Raw genomic sequence first — 17,936 nt, forward strand, 5'->3', positions numbered from 1 at the left:
AGTGTTTATGTATTATATATTGGTAAATGCAAGATTGATGCTGTTGTTGTCTAATTGAAACTTTGTGCATGCTAGTTAGCGGACCAGTCTGGCTTCCCACCATCTTATTTGTTAATGTTAATGTGACTTTTTCTAATTGCTTTTCATTTGCAACCATAATCACAGCTTTGTTAATTACATGAATATTTCAGAGCCAAGCTCATTATGGGCCCGGCATATTTCCTTCTTTTCCTGGCACGCGCTCTGTGACACTCTCTTTCACTCTCATTTACACACACACACACACACACACGCACCCACATGTACTCGCACACATATTTTGTTGATTTAGCTAATTAATGTGTGACTTATTGACCACTCCAAGCTATATCTCACATTTTTATAAACTCTCAGCCTCACATGCTCACAGTGATAGGCACACGCCCACACATACGGGGCATGTGGCATGTATAGGTCATCCATGGCAGGATCAGTGGACACAAGATGTCAGGGTTACATGCTGTTAATATTCCGACATCCTACCACTCCGACATCCCACCGTTTAGACATCCCACCATTCCAACATACCACTATTCCGACATATGAACGTCCCACCATTCCGACAAGGCTTTCAATATAAGGAAATGTGCGTTACTCAACAGGTGACTCCCTGCTGATAGAGGAATACCCACATGGTTGTGTGTAATTACGCAGCAGAGCACAGACAGGGACTAGTCTGCCTGTCTAGCCTCTACCTGGTCTTTTTTACTAAACTTAACCAATTCCTTTCATCATTGCCTAAACCCAACCAGTGCAAAATCTTTTGGGAAAAAAATACAAAGGAACTGTCGGAAAGGCAGGATGTTTAAAAAAAGAAAAAAAATACCGTCATTCCGACCATAGGAATCAAAAATTGTCGGAATGACGGGACATTTGATAGAAAATTAAGTGTTGCCTTAGACAATTAGAGGCCAATGTTGGACTGGTGGGATGTCAGAATGGCGGTTGCCCCCCGTGGCATGTATAGGTCATCCATGGCAGGATCAGTGTACACAAGATGTCAGTGTAATTATCATGTCCAGACATGCTACAGAGCTTCAGTCCCTCAGATCTGATGTCTGATGATGGTGTAAGCAAACACATGCAGAGCACATGGGCCACCTGCAGAGCACTCAGCCAGTTTCAGTCACATATGCATATCTTACGCGTTATTGCATGGCTGCTTTGCATTTGAATGGAAAGAGCCGTATGGAGTCGTTCTCACCAGAGAATCTTATTTGGCCGTCATGCTTCCTCGTGCCCCATTAAGGCTCCCTTTAATCCTTTGTCTCGCCCTCTTTTGATCTTCTTCTCTCTGCTCATCTGCAGGTCTTCCAGCCCTCGTCGTAGCAGTGTCGGTGGGTTTCACCAGGGCAAGAGGTTACGGCACAGCCAGCTAGTGAGTACTATACTGCTAACCTCTGATTTGTGTTTGGGTGGGCTGGAGGCACAGCGCCACTGCACTACCATGACCGCTGACTACTAAAAGCATGCCAGAGTTTCCCTGTGCTGTTTGAAACAGTAGATCTGCCTTTCCCTTCCTTTTATTTTCAGGCTACGGTCAATTTTATTAAATAAGTTAGGTGGTGAGGGTGGTCATTAATTCAGTGGAGTCAGCCCATGTCTGCTACAGAACCTGAATCTACTATAAACAACCCAATGTCACTTTTTTTTAAAACATATCAACGTAACGGTCACTTTTTCCTCCATCAAATTTCAATGGCCACTTATTCCCATTATGTGTCACACAGAGACTAAAGTCTGCCCCAGCATGCACTGAACAAAAAGCAGAACACATTTAGTTCACCCTCATTTAATGGTCACAAGACAGTGTTATTGATTCCAGTTGAAAGAGGGGCTGTTGAGATTCTACTTGAGAAACTGATACTGGAGTCTCTGGAACAAGGCTGAAAATCATTTTCGAGCTTTTCTCTGTAAATTCACATAATCATGTCAAGTACATGATTTCAAGTAGAAAAAACATTATTGAGTATCATTTATTCATCAACAGCTCAATATGCTTCATCGGAGTGGGTGTGGTTTGATAGAATTAGTCACCCCTATAGAATTCTCTGTTGTTCCTCATTCACTGCTGCTAAACACTAATTGGAACACTGAGATATCTGATATCACAGTTTTTCCAAATACCACATCACAAATAAACACCCACTCTAAACCAGTGTGAAACACAGGGACAAAAACAAAAATGCATAAATCTTACACAGGAGATAACCAGCACTATTTAGAGAGAAGCTCACGTGTTTACACAGAGCTCCATCAGTCAAATCATTGAGATGATAGATGTCTTTAATGTCCTAGTCTCATGTTTCATGTTCTGAGAGGAACACACCTGGTCGATGGTGTAATTGACTGAATGAAAGCACTTCTTAAAAGATGCTTACAGACACGTTCCCTCTTTCTTCCTTCACGTAACATCTCATTAATATGAAGACTGCACTTAGGCTTTTGAGTTGTGTGTTTTTCATCTTTTGCGTCTTTATTGAGCTCCAATTAGGAAAACAGAGGGGTTTCAATATGCTCTGATGACATCACTGGAGGACATATAAACTCATTAAGTCTCAATAGCTTTCACTCTAAATGAAAATTCACGAGACCGTGTTCACAGTTTGAGGATATGTTTTAGGTAATACATTTCCTCATCACTGAGGGCAACATTTACAGAAAACTTACCTACCCATAGAAACGACTGCTTCATCCCTCACTGAGGCTATTCAAGTAAATGTGATATTTAATTAGTACTCACTAAGCACTCACAGCAAGTGAGATGTGAGACCTGAATGTGGTGAAGTGATATTTCACACACCACTAGGTCTGTGATTTGCAGTTTTTTTTTTTGCAATTTTTTTCTCACTGAACCGCTTCTCTGTTCTTTTTTCTTTTTTTTCCCCTAGCTGCTGGTTATCCTTGGAGGGCGGTCTGCTTTATGCCTTTGTTGGGCCTGCTGCTGTCATTGTACTGGTGAGTCTGTCCAACATACTCTCTAATCACAACAAGAGTCTCTCACTCTCATATAAACCAGCCTCCCCTTATCACCAGTCACAATGGTGTAATCCAAAAAACATTTTTTGCTTGGTTACCCTTTCATAGTAGGAGTTTTAAAACAGCTGCCTGTTGACCTCTCAGTGTTTTCTTTTCCCTGCACTCCCACACACATGCACATGCGAGCATACTGTACATACACCGGGGTGTACATGACAAGATGATGACCTGAGCACTCTGATCCAGTTTGAAAATGTCAGCCCGGAGAAACAAAAATATCTTCCAGCAGATGAGAATGTCCCAGCAGCAGCAGCACAGAGCTGGACTGAATTCTAGCCCAGCAGCTAAATCTCTCACTCATGTGTACTTTTAAAAGTATGAGTCACTGTACCCAGTGTATTAGAGGCAAAAACAACTTTTTAGATATAAATATGTGACTCACAGTGGGCGCCACACTCAAAATAATCTGTCCTTTGATTTCGCCAAACGCATTTTTAGGACCAAGTAAATATATTGTACTACAGCAGAATTGAGCGCATTGATTGCATCTCAGTGGTGTTTTAATCATCTGTTGTTGTGTGGCTGCAGTGTGTGTGTGTGTGTGTGTGTGTGTGTGTGTGTTTCTAGTTAAATCTCTCCTAAATGAATCCCTGGGTGAATATTTCCACCACTAAGCTTAATAAGTCTGGATGGGGTACTAAGATACAGTTTGGTAATTGCTGCCACTGCTGTTGTTACTGTTGCTGCACTAGTATGGCCATTCATGTGTTAGAATTCTCTTTTGTTGTCGTTGTTTTGTTGAGGGTTGTTTGCACCGTTACAGTATGGTCAGACATGAATGTACAGCATCACAGGTTTGAAATATTCAGGTCATAAATTGTTATCTAAGCCAAATGTTTACATATATTTTAATAGTTTTTTGTTTGCTTTTATTAAATTACAAATGACACAATAACATTTAAAGCAGAAGTAAGCGAGCCGGTCGTTTTGGCTAACTTCTTGTCAGCCGATGGAGTTAGCAGTCCCCACCCTGGTCATGGATCTATTGGTCCTCGTCCCTACGTCACCACATTCACGCGCATCCCTTGGCTGCACACACAGAGAGGACCGCCCCTTTATGCCGTTCTCTCTCCTCATTGGATGAAGGTTGTAGGATACAAGGAAAGTTTTCTCCTCGGCTTACAGCAGAGCAGAGTGACTGACAGACCCGTGTTTCAGACCAAACACTCTATATAAGTGATTGCTGTCAGAAGATATAACTATTTAAGACTTATATTAACACAAACATTCCGCTTACTTCTGCTTTAAATTCCTACCAATTAAATGTTACGTTATTAAATGGAAGTGTTTACCTTTATTTTGGTGCCACATCTGCCGATATGGTTCTGACATTTTTGGAGAGTAACAGTATTAAGGAATCTTTAAGATTAATTAATTGTGGCGTTTAATACCACGATTAATTGCGAAAACAAGTAATCGTGGCATCCCTATTCATGAACATGAAAATAAAGTGACTTCTAATACCACTGTTATTTATAGGGTACACAGTCAGAACATGCTGTATAAAAACCCACATTTAGTCACAATTCTGTGTGAAAGTACACAGTCTTTGTCTAAATAAACGCAATATGCTTAAATTCACGAGGGGGAAATTAAAAAATCAAAATCAAATGAACGTGAGGCATTTGGCCCCTTTTATTTGTAGAAAGTCAAAGGCAGCAGCCGTCATGTAAAATCAAAGGACAGTCATCCTTGTAAGTTGTTTATCAGTGTCTGGTGTCTGTTGGTACATTGCCAACTTTCCTTCATCTCTGCCTCCACAATGTCGATGTGTGTTGGTCCCCAGGCCCCTGGTGTTGTTGCTGTGGCCCCACTCTAACAAACAGCTGTAATGAGAGTGGGACGTCGGGCAGAGAAACACAGACCTTCCCACAGGACTCTTCTCTAATTAATGAACCTGGCCTTGGGCAAATAGCAGAGCGGGATGATGCTGACTCACAGAGCTGCGGCCAGACATGACTGGCATGACAATAGTGCTCTCGCAATCTGGCACATCATAGGTGGTTGTCAGCGGCAACACACAGGAGAGGGGAAGAGATCAGAGAGGGAGAGGTTTTTTTTTTTTTTTCACAAATTGTAAAAGCTGCCAGATGTACCATATACCGTAGATGCAGCAAAGAAATAGGCTTCAAGTAAAAAAAAAAAAAGAAAAAAAAAGAAAAATCTGGCTTCTGCAGAAGCTGCAAAAACTGGAAATTCAACTGACCACATGAAAGTCAGACCTGAACTGCTCATCTACTCAGCTCTTTCCTCAGGATTTCTAGAATAAGATTTTTCTGCCCCGGCAGAAGCTGCTGCTGGTGACAGATGAAGGAGGGAATCCAAGCAGACATTCACTTTAGGACTTTGATAAGGAGGAAGGCAATGCATACACAGTATAGGATATAGGATATGCACTGGAGTGCCTGTGTCATTTTTTTTTTAAATCAGAAGTACACGAGCAGATGGATGGTAAAACAGAGGGAGGAAGAAATAGTAGAAGGAAATATTGGAAATCAGGATTATAAAAAAATCGCCAGTCGCCAGCATAGAAAATCTCCCAGATGGGCAGGATTTCAGAGTAGAGGAGGTCTACATGTGTGAAGCCTTGGCTCAGATCTCTGTGTGTGTGTGTCTAACAGAATCTGTATCACTCGGTCACTACTGCCAGATGTTTGGTGAGCTTAGCTATGGGCTTCTCATTAGTAAGAGAAGCTGGAATGAGAGATAGCCAGTGTTTTTTTTTTCTCTCAATGTTGTCACTACAATATCTCTGCTTAGAGTGATATTAATCACTATACTGTATATAGACTGCTGTAGTTAGTGCCTTTTTGAGCACTTACCGGTACTTAAAAGCAGAGTTCCCAACTACTCATGGACAGTAATAGCTCTGACCCTGTACGGCCGCCTGACAGCCGCTCATGTCAAAGTCATGGTCAGTTGTCAGAGGGAAACTGACTGTCATGATGGGAGTGGAGCTGGTGTTGGCTGAAATTGACTTGACACAAGTGGACACATGGATGATGTGATGCACCTTCCTGCCAATTGTCCCAGCTTTATCCCGACCGAGAGACGGTAGTAACACACAAGAAATAGCAAAATGATATTTACCAAACCAAACCATACTAACTTTATTTATGAAGCACTTTAAAAACCCAGTGGTCCAAAATGCTGTACAAAATTAAACATAAAATATACAATTGGCATAGGACATAAAATCTACATAAAACAAAACAGAATAAAAACAATAAAAATAAAGTGCATTGAAATAAAACCATAAAACCAATAAAACAATTTAAAGCACAGCACATAAGTAATTATAGCAGATTAAAAGACGTACATTACACAACAGCATTGCACCCAGGTCAGTCTATATGGTATCAGTGTTACTGATAGATACAGTAGTAGATAGATACATTTGTGTAATTTATTGGTTTAATTTGGCTTTTGTTGGTGAACAAGAAGATTTTAACTGTATTCTACCATAAAGGATTTGTGTCTCTGTTCCTGTGCGTGCACTTTAAGCACCAGTGACATTTACATAACGGTTCAAATGCTTATAAAAGGAGAATTAATGTATGAATTATCTGGTTAGACCGAGTCAGCTCTTTAAAATAAGTAATGATTAAATCAATTAAAATGCTTTTATATGTCCTGACAATGTTGGTTTAATTTAAGAACAGTTTAAGTAGCATTATGAATGTGCACAGTGTGAGTTTGAGGTTTTTATGTCCAACTTTGTCTGTAGAGACTTTAACCAATAGTTTCTTCATTACAGCGGTTTTTCAAAGTTGCTCTGAAATCCATTTGCCATTTTCTGTGTGTGAAGAGACAGTAAAATGAATGGAAAAATAAGTCAGCCTTGGAGCCATCACAGTAAAAGCACAGTCACTTTCAGTCGCTCGTATGTGGGACAATTAAAAAGTCATCTTCACTCCACTGAAACCTTGAGAAAGAAATAGAGAACAGGCTGCTCCAGTGCACGAGAGGAATCCCTGCTGGCAGCCCATCTATGACAGAAATCCTTATCAAACTCTCCTCTCTGTCTCTCTCAGGTGAATATGCTCATTGGAATTGTGGTGTTTAACAAGCTGATGTCTCGAGACGGCATCTCAGACAAGTCTAAAAAGCAGCGAGCGGGGTAAGTTTGCTTCCTAAACGCATTGCACCTCACAGACACAGCACATTAACTCCCTTGAAACACACACTAGTGCACAACTTGACTACAAATTTGCTGCATTGGTTAAATTTTACCGTCTGTCAGACACACACTCAGAGGGAGGTGGGGGGAGCGGGGGCAGCATTTTCATGGCAACTACTTCAAACTGCATTCAAGGGTCTCTGCACACACACACACACACACACCAACTTGTACACCTGTGCCTCCAGTAAGAAAAAAAAAGAAAGAAGATCCAATTTGGCAACGTAATGACAAGACATCTGTTCTGTTCTGTTGCTCTGTGAAATCTATCTGAATTTCACCATCACTTCCACATACATACAGTATGGTTTCCATCCAATTCTCTCAGTGTTATGTGACATACTTGGATATTGTGGATGTCAAAATCAATTGCAGATGGAAACCTAATTATATACTGTAAACACCAGGATTATGCGGATCAAACCACTATGCACTATTGAAATCCGATGCGATTCAGACAAACATGCGCTGCGCACGCATGATATGCATACATTTATGACATGTATGCATATGCACCCACCTACAGCATAACCTCTATTGAGGCAGTTGGCAGTTAATCATCCTTACTAATCCTAAACGTGGAGATTCCCTCTTCTTGCAGCCTGATCCATCTTTTCATTTCCATACCTATTGATTCAGTTGTTTGTTTCTCTCTCTCTCTCTCTTACATATTTTCTCTCTCTCATTATATTTCTTCCAGTATCTATCTCTAGCACAAATTGAAATTGATCATCCGTGTATAGCTGCAAGAGTTAACAGTACGGATTGACGCTTGGTTGATTGGATTTTGTTACCTAGTGATGCAACAGAGATTAAAGTAGCTAATGTGTACAAACACACCTACACAAACAAGCGTGCCCTTCTTTGTCACAGGAAAGATCATTGGTGTTATCCAAGTATTAGGCACTTTTCCACTCAGGTTCTCGGAAGTGTGTGCATAGATGAAAACACGCACGCACACTAGGGGTGTACAGCCAGTGCTCTATATTTGTATTCAAGCTAGTGCTACACCGAGCTGGCCGGCTAACTTCCGCTTTAGCTCTGGGCTAACTAGAACAGGAATAAAATAATTTAATCGTGCGGCTCTTCTAGACTTTCCAAACGTAATCGGACTGAATGGATCAAATTCTGGTAGTGAAACGAGTCGTTTCGCGGGGGTTGTGACACTCAAAAAAACCTATCCACCGTTTTATAGCTGCTTCTTTTCCCATTATTGTCTATGAGAAAAATGCTAAGTTGTTGAATGGTGACCCTTGAAGTATCGGTGAGCACTTCCTGTCTACTGTAATGCAATGCATGCAGGGAGTTGCTGTTTCTTCCTAAATCCTAAACCAGTGAACTGTGAACTAGACACAAATGAAACAGGGTGACTCCCGTGGCGGCAGCTGGCGGTGCTGCCTGCTCGTGTTTGGCACGCTACTCGTGTTGTGCTTCTTCTTCTTCCTGTTCTTTGGCATTTATGACGGGCGCACCAATGTTAAGGTGCATTAACGCCACTACTGTTTTGGAGTGTGAACCAGAATCCCTAACGCACACGCGCACACACTCCCACGTGTATCTAAGTGCTCCCACACACAGTATTTGGTCGTGTTGCTAACAGGACAGGCTGTCATTAGCATAATGTATTTCCTTATGAAGCCGTGGGGATGTGGCTGGCACCAAGGCAATGAGCTGTGATGGGGCGCTAATGTAGCATAACTTTGCGTGGACTCATCATTCTCCACTCGCAATATACTGTATACATATGCACACAAACATATGCGCGCACACACACAGTTCTCTCCATCTGACTAGTCAACTGTAAGTAAACAACCAAAGGAGTCTTTTTCTCCCCACACACCCCAGTAAAGCTTCATTGTGCACAGTCACATGTACAGATAGATAACCCCCCTCCCCCCCTCTCTTTCACACACACACACTTACCCACTGGCAGTGGAAGAAACTGCTTGTGTGTATTTCCTGTCTATGTCATTGTAAATCTGTTGGTCCACATGGCTCTGCTGTAACATTGCAATGTCTGTCTCACGTTCTTCTCTACTTGCTTTGAATCAATCTTTGTATTCTGACTGTTTTTCATTGCTGCTACTTTTTCATGATCTGGTTTTAATTTGCCTGTCTTTCTTTTCTCCCTCCCCCTCCCCCTTTTTTTCTCCCCCCCTTCCCTCTCTTTGTTGTGTCCACTTTTTCTCTCTTTCTTTTTTTCCCCCACTTTTGGTTCTTTTGCAACTCTTGACACCTGCACACTCACCTCTTGTCATCACTGGGACTTGTATTCCCACACACCCCCATCCCCACCACACTCCCACCCACCCACCCACCCACATGATTTTGTGTATGTGTGTTTGTGTGTGTGTGTCCGTTTATGTGTGTCTATGTGTGTTTGCACATGTCCTAAAGTGTCCCAGCGGAGGCGCGTAGCCGACTGCTCCTGAAATGCTCCAAGTGTGGCGTGATCTCGAGCACCGCTCTGTCCAGCTCGACTGCCAGCAGCGCCATGTTAGTCCATCTTCATCTTTCTATCTCTTCTCTCTATCTCTCCCTCTTCGTCATCCTCTCTCCATCTTCCCCCCTCTCTCTCTCTATCTCTCTTTCCTCCATCCTCCGAGTCTGTGGTTGTCGGTAATGATGCAGGATGACATTCAGACTTGTCTGGATAACAAGAAAACAAACCAATGAAGAGAAAAACACCTGCACTGCAACCCACCACTGTTTAATGAGAGTATGTTTTGATGCAGAGGATTTTGCTCAGGTCACACAGAACAAACCTGACCTGCGTCAAACAGTATTTATGAATCATTTTTAGAGCTTGTTTAAACTTGTATATAGTGCAGCGTTTTAGAGGCTTAGCGCTTCAGTCCAGCGCAGTGTCAGGAAGGTTCTTAATTATGCAAACTGTGTTGGTGTGGAACACATTACTGTAAATGTCTCAGCTTCCAGGCTCTGCTTATATTAACTTTATCACTTCAAACAGGTGCTCACAATATCACATCAAATCTGAGTTCAACATTAGATTAAGGCAAAAGTAACAAAGTGACATCACATAGCTGCATGTGTCACAGTGTGCCATGTTTTGTAAAGGGATACTCCACCTGTTCTATAAACCAATGGACCTGGAAGAGTGCCACACAGTCTGTTAACAAAAATGCATTGTGTGTGGGACATTTATAGTTCCACATTAGGAGTGTATTTAGTCCCACGCTAGAGACTAAAAGTCAGAATACTTTGGCTCTTCTGTTTTTCCATTTACTACATAATGCTGTGTTTGTTTATTTTCCTAAATGTGAATATACAGTAAAAAGCAGCTACCTAATACATGCTCCACCTAACACTCTCTACATTCCCCTTATACAGTAATTAGTAATAAGTTGCCTCATTTTAATCTACAACTACATAACAGTTAAGAGGAAAGTTTCCAGAAAGATTAGCTGGAAAATATGGGACCTGTAAAATACAGCATCTCCGAATAGGCTTTTAACTTCTTTTTTTTCAAACACTGCAGCAAGACTCTCAGACATAGCATAGACTCACATAGCTGCTATAAGATGTCGTTCAGGATTCAAAACAAAGTAGAACCACCCTGAACATGATTGTTGAAAACACACTGAAGTGGAGGCAGATGTAAAGAAGTATGTACGCATTTCCCATACACGACTTCTAGCGGTGCTATACAAGAACGCTACACTTTGTACTTAAAATATCTCACCACCATCTCGTGTGAGAAGCGACTTCTATATTGTAACAAGAAAAAGATTTGTATATTTTAAGACAGTATTTTGTTAGTAAGAGATTCATAACCATTGTTTCTTACCCAGTGCAATTGCACTGTGGCCACTTCTTGAATTAAAGACCCTCCTCCCATTCTACTGTTGCAAACAATCCAGTGTACATTTAACTTTGCCCTTGTACAAATCTGTCATTATGACTCAGGGTTTATTCTGGAAAAGCACTCTGTTTAAAGCAAAGCTCTGTTCTTAGTTGTGTTGATGTAATGGGAGGAGATTGCCTCTTTGAAGGAACATGTTTAGTTTTTTATGTCACTGGGAGCACATAGGGCCATCAGACTTTTTTTTTGTTCAAGCTCTGCTGATCTCCATTCTGGCTTGCTGATCTGCTGAATACATAGAGTCTGTTATTAGATGTGATCACGTCTATTCACTGCACTTTTTCTTGCCGCTTGCGTATCGTAGTTCAGCTGGGAAGGCACTGGAAATAATGTATTTGCAGAAATTCTCAGTATAAAGCAATAACCAAGCACACAGTCTGTGCTATATCATATTATTATTACATACTGTAGATCATATAGTCTGTGTTATAGCATTTTTAACACACCAACCTATTCAACCATTCTGTGTTGCATTACCATACAGGAAGCTTGGTCTATTTTCTGCCTAGGTATTTATTTGAAAATTGTGATGAAACAGTTCCACGCATTTCCTCACTTCAAAATTACTTTGTGGTTCTTTGGAATAGACCCATTAAAAAACACTTTATTTACAATGAGGTGCACTTACAGTGTTAGAGATAGAAAGTAGGTTGCTTCTCTTACTTTACTCAACCATATTGTGTGGTTAACATCACAGTCCACAACAGCTGGAAACTTTACAAATTAATGAGACGACAGTGCAGCTTTGGTTTTATCGCTCCTTATTCTCTTTTATTCATCGCCCGTGGCCATGCACCTCTTCAGGGACATGCACATGCTGAATCTCAGGGAAGCTACATGGAGCTCTCTGTCTGTCTGTCACACTGACGGTTATGAAACCATGAATATGTGCTCAAACAGCATGAACATTTTAAATTGGTGTCTGACTCTGAAGAGTCATAGACACAGTTGCACACACACACAGAACCCCCCCCCCCCCCCCCCCCCCCCGTGTCAGTACTTGTCAATGGCCTGCCACCCCCAGCCCATCCCCCCCGCCCGCTTCTCTCTTTTGGGCCTCTTCCTATCGTCTCACTGTCTGTCCGCCAGCATGACACTTAGTGTGCATCAACCATGTAATTGTGAGCAATTGTCTTGTAACTATCTACATGATTACACATCATCTTCCACTTCTCAGTTAGAATATTAAGTCTGAAACCTCAGTGTGCCAATCAGCGGCAGATTGCCCACCACTGAATCTGTGACTGATGTGTGTCTGTGTGTGTGTGTGTGTGTGTTTCTGTGTATGTGCGAGAAGTGGAGTTATGTGACTCATCATAGCTAGCCTGTCTGGTTTGAGACTGAAACCCGTGTTCCTTCTCTCCTCTCCTCTCCTCTCCTCCCCCCTCCTCCGCCTCTCCCCTCTCCCCTCTCTGTCTCTTTCTTTGTCTTTTTCTTCTTCCTCTTCTCTGACAGGGCCTCTCTGTGGAGTTCCTGTGTGGTTCTTCCCCTGCTAGCATTAACCTGGATGTCAGCCGTGTTGGCCATAACTGACCGACGCTCCACGCTCTTCCAGGTGAAGTGTCTCAGAAACACTAGCAGATGCTCACACACTGTAACTCATACACTATGAAAAGAAAGAGAGAAAGATCAGAGGTTTCAGCTTACACTGGAGGTGTCACAGAGGAGTGGATAAGGTACGCTAGGTTTCAGTAGAATCCATGCTCATGTATGTTCAGAAATATATCAGTGATGCATACTAAAAAAATGTCAACATATGGGCTTTACATACAAGAACAGTGAGTGCTGGTGTGTTTCCTAAACAGCCGGTGTGGGTTTTCCTTTCTGTTTAGTTCTGCTCATTTTATCTAAAATGTCAGGAGCCACTGAATCTGAAAAGTAACCTGAATGTCGAATGAGTCAGCAAAGTTCAGGTAGTCTCCATTTTTGACATTTATTACATTTTGACATCAAGACACAATGATTAAATGTGAAAAATCCAGTGTGTAAATCGAGGGCTTAGAACCAAAAGGGCGTAAGTGACATTTGACAAACTTTACAGGAGAGGCAAAACAAAATTTTGACCAGACTTCAATCAACTGTATTCATTAACCTTAAACCACAACATTGCAACCACAGATATGCTTATATGAATGAGTATTTATGTAATAAACTTATGACATATTAACACAATTAACATGTTCTTAAACATTTTAAAATAAAAAAAATATGTCAAAAACGTCACATACGCCTTTTTGGCACCAAACATTTCCAAGTCTTCTAGGACATATTGGGCGTATCTGCTGAACAATGCATTGAACTGATTGAATAATTAACACTCAAATAAGTCACAATTGTCATGTAACTCATTCATTAATTATTTTAAAAGGGTCCTATGTTCCCCGCTGTTGCTGGTTGATGGACTCTCTCTACTTATCTGGACTCTATCCATCTATCTGGCCTGTCTAGCCTCTACCTGGTCTTTTTACTGTACTAAACTTAACCAACTCCTGTCTTTATTGCCTAAACCCAACCAATGGGACAATTCCACTTCTCACTCAAAGTCACAACTCAACTTCTCACTCAAAAATAGGCAAAAATCTGCAAAGTCACAACTCCACTGCAGGTATGGGACAAAAAATGGCATGTTGCCCTGGTCTTTTTGGGGAAAAGCGGGGAACATAGGACCCTTTTTCTATGAAAGGGTTCTATGTTGCCCAGTCACACACATAACAGGTACATAGGAGCCGGGGAACATAGGGATGACTCCAGTAAGGCTCTCAAGGCATGATTCTGTCTTATTGTAATCACTCTTGTGAGGGCATACATTCAAAAACAACTCTGCCTCATCTTTAACTTCTTTAATATAGGATTCATCAGTTTGTTTCATAATATTCATCAAAATCTTTTCTGCCTCAAACAGTTCCATGTCTGCAGTTTTCTCTGCCATTTTCAATGCTGTTTAAGGGCAACAACTACACTTACGCCCTTCTGGCTCTGAACCAACATGTGGGTCCGACATGTATTTAGATGTATTTTTCAGTGCCAGAAGGGCGTAAGTGCACTTACGCCCTTCTGGCTCCAAACATTACTCACATTTTTGAGTTAGGTCTTTATGGTTTTGTTGCTTTATTCAATACAGTTTGATCTCAGATGGGTCATTTTGGCATCATTGGATAGAGCTCATCAAGACCTTTCTTTTGATATATAGAACTCATTTTCGCCCAAAATGTCACTTACGCCCTTTTGGTTCTAACCCCTCGAAATGGAGAACAGGCCATAGGAGACACAGAATAAATATTAAAATACTATTAAAAAGAACAAGCTGCCATGTATCTCCCTGAGTGTCAAGATCACAAGTAGAAATACAGTCTATGAAAGAAAGCATGAATGGCTGCAACAATTTAACATGAATAAACATGATCCAGCTGACTCATTTCATTCCCATATGTGTGTTTCTCTAATGATTACCGAGTCATTTCACTACAGTATTACAGGGATACAGGAAATAACCGATTTTCCCTGCATCAAAGAGCATTCATACATTTCCGAGTTAGCGAAAAAGGCAAAAGAAACATCAAAAATGTTTTTGAATAAAGGTGTGGTAACAGCTCATGGTTGCTGGTTGTCATGGTAACATAATGCACATTCTGGTTCATGAGCTCCTCAGATGCACCAAAGTCAGAAATAATGACTGCCTCAGTAAACCAAGCTCAAAGAAATGCTGATACATCTCAGTCCTCAGCACAGTTTGAGATGACCAAACCAAAAATAACTCAAATCAAAAACACTGAAAATCAAAAATGTTTCCAGCTGTAAACAAACAGCTTTTTCATGGGGGAGCAGAAGTTTGCAATAGAGCACTAAAGTACCTCTTCTTATACCTCTCCTTTCTCTAACAGATGTTGCAATGCCAAATAGCTTCAGCAAACATGTTGAGATGGAACAGCGCTCTTTAGCCAGCAAAATATTCAGTTTAAGATCTCATGTGTGCATCTTTTGTCAAGGAAAACAGTTACCATAAGCTGTTTGACCTCTGTGAAGTCAAAAGCCAATTAGCACACATATTATTATCAGTTGTTTATTTTTTTATTTTCAACACAACTACTACCTCTATTTTGACATTACACATGTGTGTAAATGTGTGGTGTAAATCACAACAAGGGAGTGCCGTAGTTACAGACACATTTTGAGCCACTTCAACAGTGATACAACTTGTAGTAACTAACAGAGGTTTCATGTCCCTTCCAGGTTCTTTTTGCCGTCTTTGACTCTGTCCAAGGTTTTGTCATCATCACTGTCCACTGCGCGATGCGCCGGGAGGTGAGTCCAGCGTCTTCCCCTTTGTTAACCAAAGTCAATATGAATCCCACCCAGGTTGAATTAACACGTCTCTAATTCTGCACTGCAGTGACCCTGGCAACACCTGCCCACCTCGACAGGTGGGATTCATGTTCACAGATGTCGCATTAGTTTCCGGGTCAGTTTAAAGTCACGGCAGAACACGGAGCGGATCAGACTTGAGAAGGATTAGCACAGTATTTATGTCCTATGTTGCGGCGCTTCTTCTTCATAATGCAGTATGACAGTGCAATATTGTCCGTCTGATCCAAGGCCGCTTTAAGGAGCTTACCAAGATGCTGTATGGAATAAAACGATAAGTCCCTAACTAATACCCCCTAGTGTCTATTTGCCACAGGCTTTGCTGTGCCCCCAGGGATGCTGAATTTTAAACTCATTATGCACATACAGTACATGTATTCATGCCCTTGAGACAGACATTTACACTGACACGTGCGCACACACATACACACACATTTCACTATGGCGTTGCTCACAATTGCAGCAGCTACATTAATGGATTTACAATGTCATCAGTTTCCCATAATTGTAAATGTGCACCACTGCACAGCCTTGCCTATATCCAAGAGATCATTATGATATTGAATGCGCGGCACAGTGTAAGTGAATTTTTTAAATGCTCAGAATGCTTAGCTGCATTAAATCAATATCACAAAAGCAGCAGGGATCAGGGTACAGTAAATCCAGGAATTATTTATTGTAAATGTATGAAAATCCCCTGCGAGAGAGTGAGCGTAAATCCTTCGTAACTGTAGAACAACAGGAGGAGAGGAGTGTCAAGGTGTGTGTATGTGAGGGGGGTGGGGGGGGGGGGTCTTGCAAGGTGGAGAAAGCAGGAAGCAGAGTAAAACACAAGAGGAGGCAATACAGGGTGTGATATTATGTGAAGTGAACTAAAACCGCGAAACGTGCCAGGGAGCATAACTGGTGTGCAGAGCTCCATGATGGCTCCCACTGTATGTTAGCTGGGGAATGAAAGGACTGAGAGGCCTTGGAGGAGAGGAGAGGTGAGCAGGGGAACATGGGTGATGTTGGAGGTGTCCAGGTTTTCTGATTGGGAGAGAGGGAGAGAGTAGCAAGGGGGTTGCAGGTAGGGGAGGGTGGGTTGTTGTGAGAGAGGATGAGGGAGAGACTTAGTTAAATGAGGAGGGGCCAAAGGGAAGACAAATTGCATGCGGAGATCTGTGGGGGGGGAAGAAAAACATGATTCAAAGGCGAATCAGGGGATGATAGCAGGGGAGGAGGAAATGGAGAGGAAGGTGGAGAGAGAGGTGTGGACTCATAGAGGGGCTCTTCACTTTGAAGCCAGAATGAGCTATGCCAATACACACATACACACACACATAACGGGCAGAGCACAGGGGGAACAAATGTCACTGAAGATGAGGATGGACATAAAGGAAAGAAATAGGCAGAAGGAAACAGTGGAGGCAACACGAGTGCCCATGCAGTATTAATCAGACATGGTTTCTACTCAAATCCACTCCATTTGTAACTACGCACACCCACGCGCGCGCGCACACGGACCACCCAGCGAGAGTGGAGATGCTCACGTTCGCACTCGCACCGCTTCCTACACGAGCACTCTCGTTTCCATGCATGAGAATCTTATGGGATTTGACAGCGGCAACATTGAGAAATGATGTTGCTCCGCAGCAAGGAACCAGGATATCTATAATACAGAGCCAGATGGGGGGGAGGGATGGGGGGGGGGGTCTCAGAGTTGGCTGTGAAACATAATGCACAGGGATCCATTTGATTTGAGCTGTGTTACATGAGCCGGCCCTTTGACAGTGGGCTGGTGTGTGTGTTTGCTTAGATGCCATATGTGGGAGGATGAAGAAAAACAATATGACAGTGTAAAAGGCCCAGAGGTTAGAACATCTATATACCCTGCTGCTGGTTTTAATTGGGACTCTGTACCACTGATCTCACAAGGCTCAAATAGGACACTTTGAAGCACCGCTGTGTGTTTTCTATACCACTCCACCGACTGTTATATAAGCAACAGGCTGAGACACTTTGCGGAAAAAATATGGCGTTTCCATTTATTTTGCCATTTCCACATAATTTAGTATTCTCTGAACATCTGTCATTGCAGAGATAAAGATGAAGAATATAAAATGTCTGAGGAGTGAGTTCCCCGTGCTCCAATATTTGCCAAACTAACTTGAGAAAAAGTTCCACCGCAAACTTCTTTCCTTTGCATCATCCGTTTCCTCTCCCTCCTCATTCTTTACCCCTCCCTCTTTTTCCGCTCTATATTCACCCTCCCTCCCCACCCCTTGTTCCCCTCCCTCCAGGTGCAGGATGCAGTGCGCTGTCGGATGGGGGGATGTAAAGACGACAGCGAAAACTCACCAGACTCCTGCAAGAATGGACAGGTGCAGATCATGGTGAATAGCATTCCATTTCACCCCACATTGCAATCCATTAGTCTGGGACTAACATTAA

General features: G+C 42.0%; 1 protein-coding gene across 1 annotated transcript in view; it reads left to right on the forward strand.

The window, feature by feature from the left end:
• adgrb2 (adhesion G protein-coupled receptor B2) overlaps nucleotides 1–17,936 on the forward strand; it is a gene marked incomplete at its 5' end in the record, with an annotated part of 155,444 nt that overhangs the window by 111,212 nt on the left and 26,296 nt on the right. The window contains 7 exons of the mRNA XM_083981756.1: nucleotides 1,348–1,417; nucleotides 2,931–2,997; nucleotides 7,113–7,198; nucleotides 9,656–9,754; nucleotides 12,597–12,696; nucleotides 15,372–15,443; nucleotides 17,786–17,878. Of these exons, the coding sequence (XP_083837882.1) occupies nucleotides 1,348–1,417; nucleotides 2,931–2,997; nucleotides 7,113–7,198; nucleotides 9,656–9,754; nucleotides 12,597–12,696; nucleotides 15,372–15,443; nucleotides 17,786–17,878 (587 nt within the window). The remainder of the gene's footprint in view (nucleotides 1–1,347; nucleotides 1,418–2,930; nucleotides 2,998–7,112; nucleotides 7,199–9,655; nucleotides 9,755–12,596; nucleotides 12,697–15,371; nucleotides 15,444–17,785; nucleotides 17,879–17,936) is intronic.

This window comes from Trachurus trachurus (assembly GCF_905171665.1).
Source record: "Trachurus trachurus genome assembly, chromosome: 11".
In the NCBI taxonomy this organism is placed as follows: domain Eukaryota; kingdom Metazoa; phylum Chordata; class Actinopteri; order Carangiformes; family Carangidae; genus Trachurus; species Trachurus trachurus.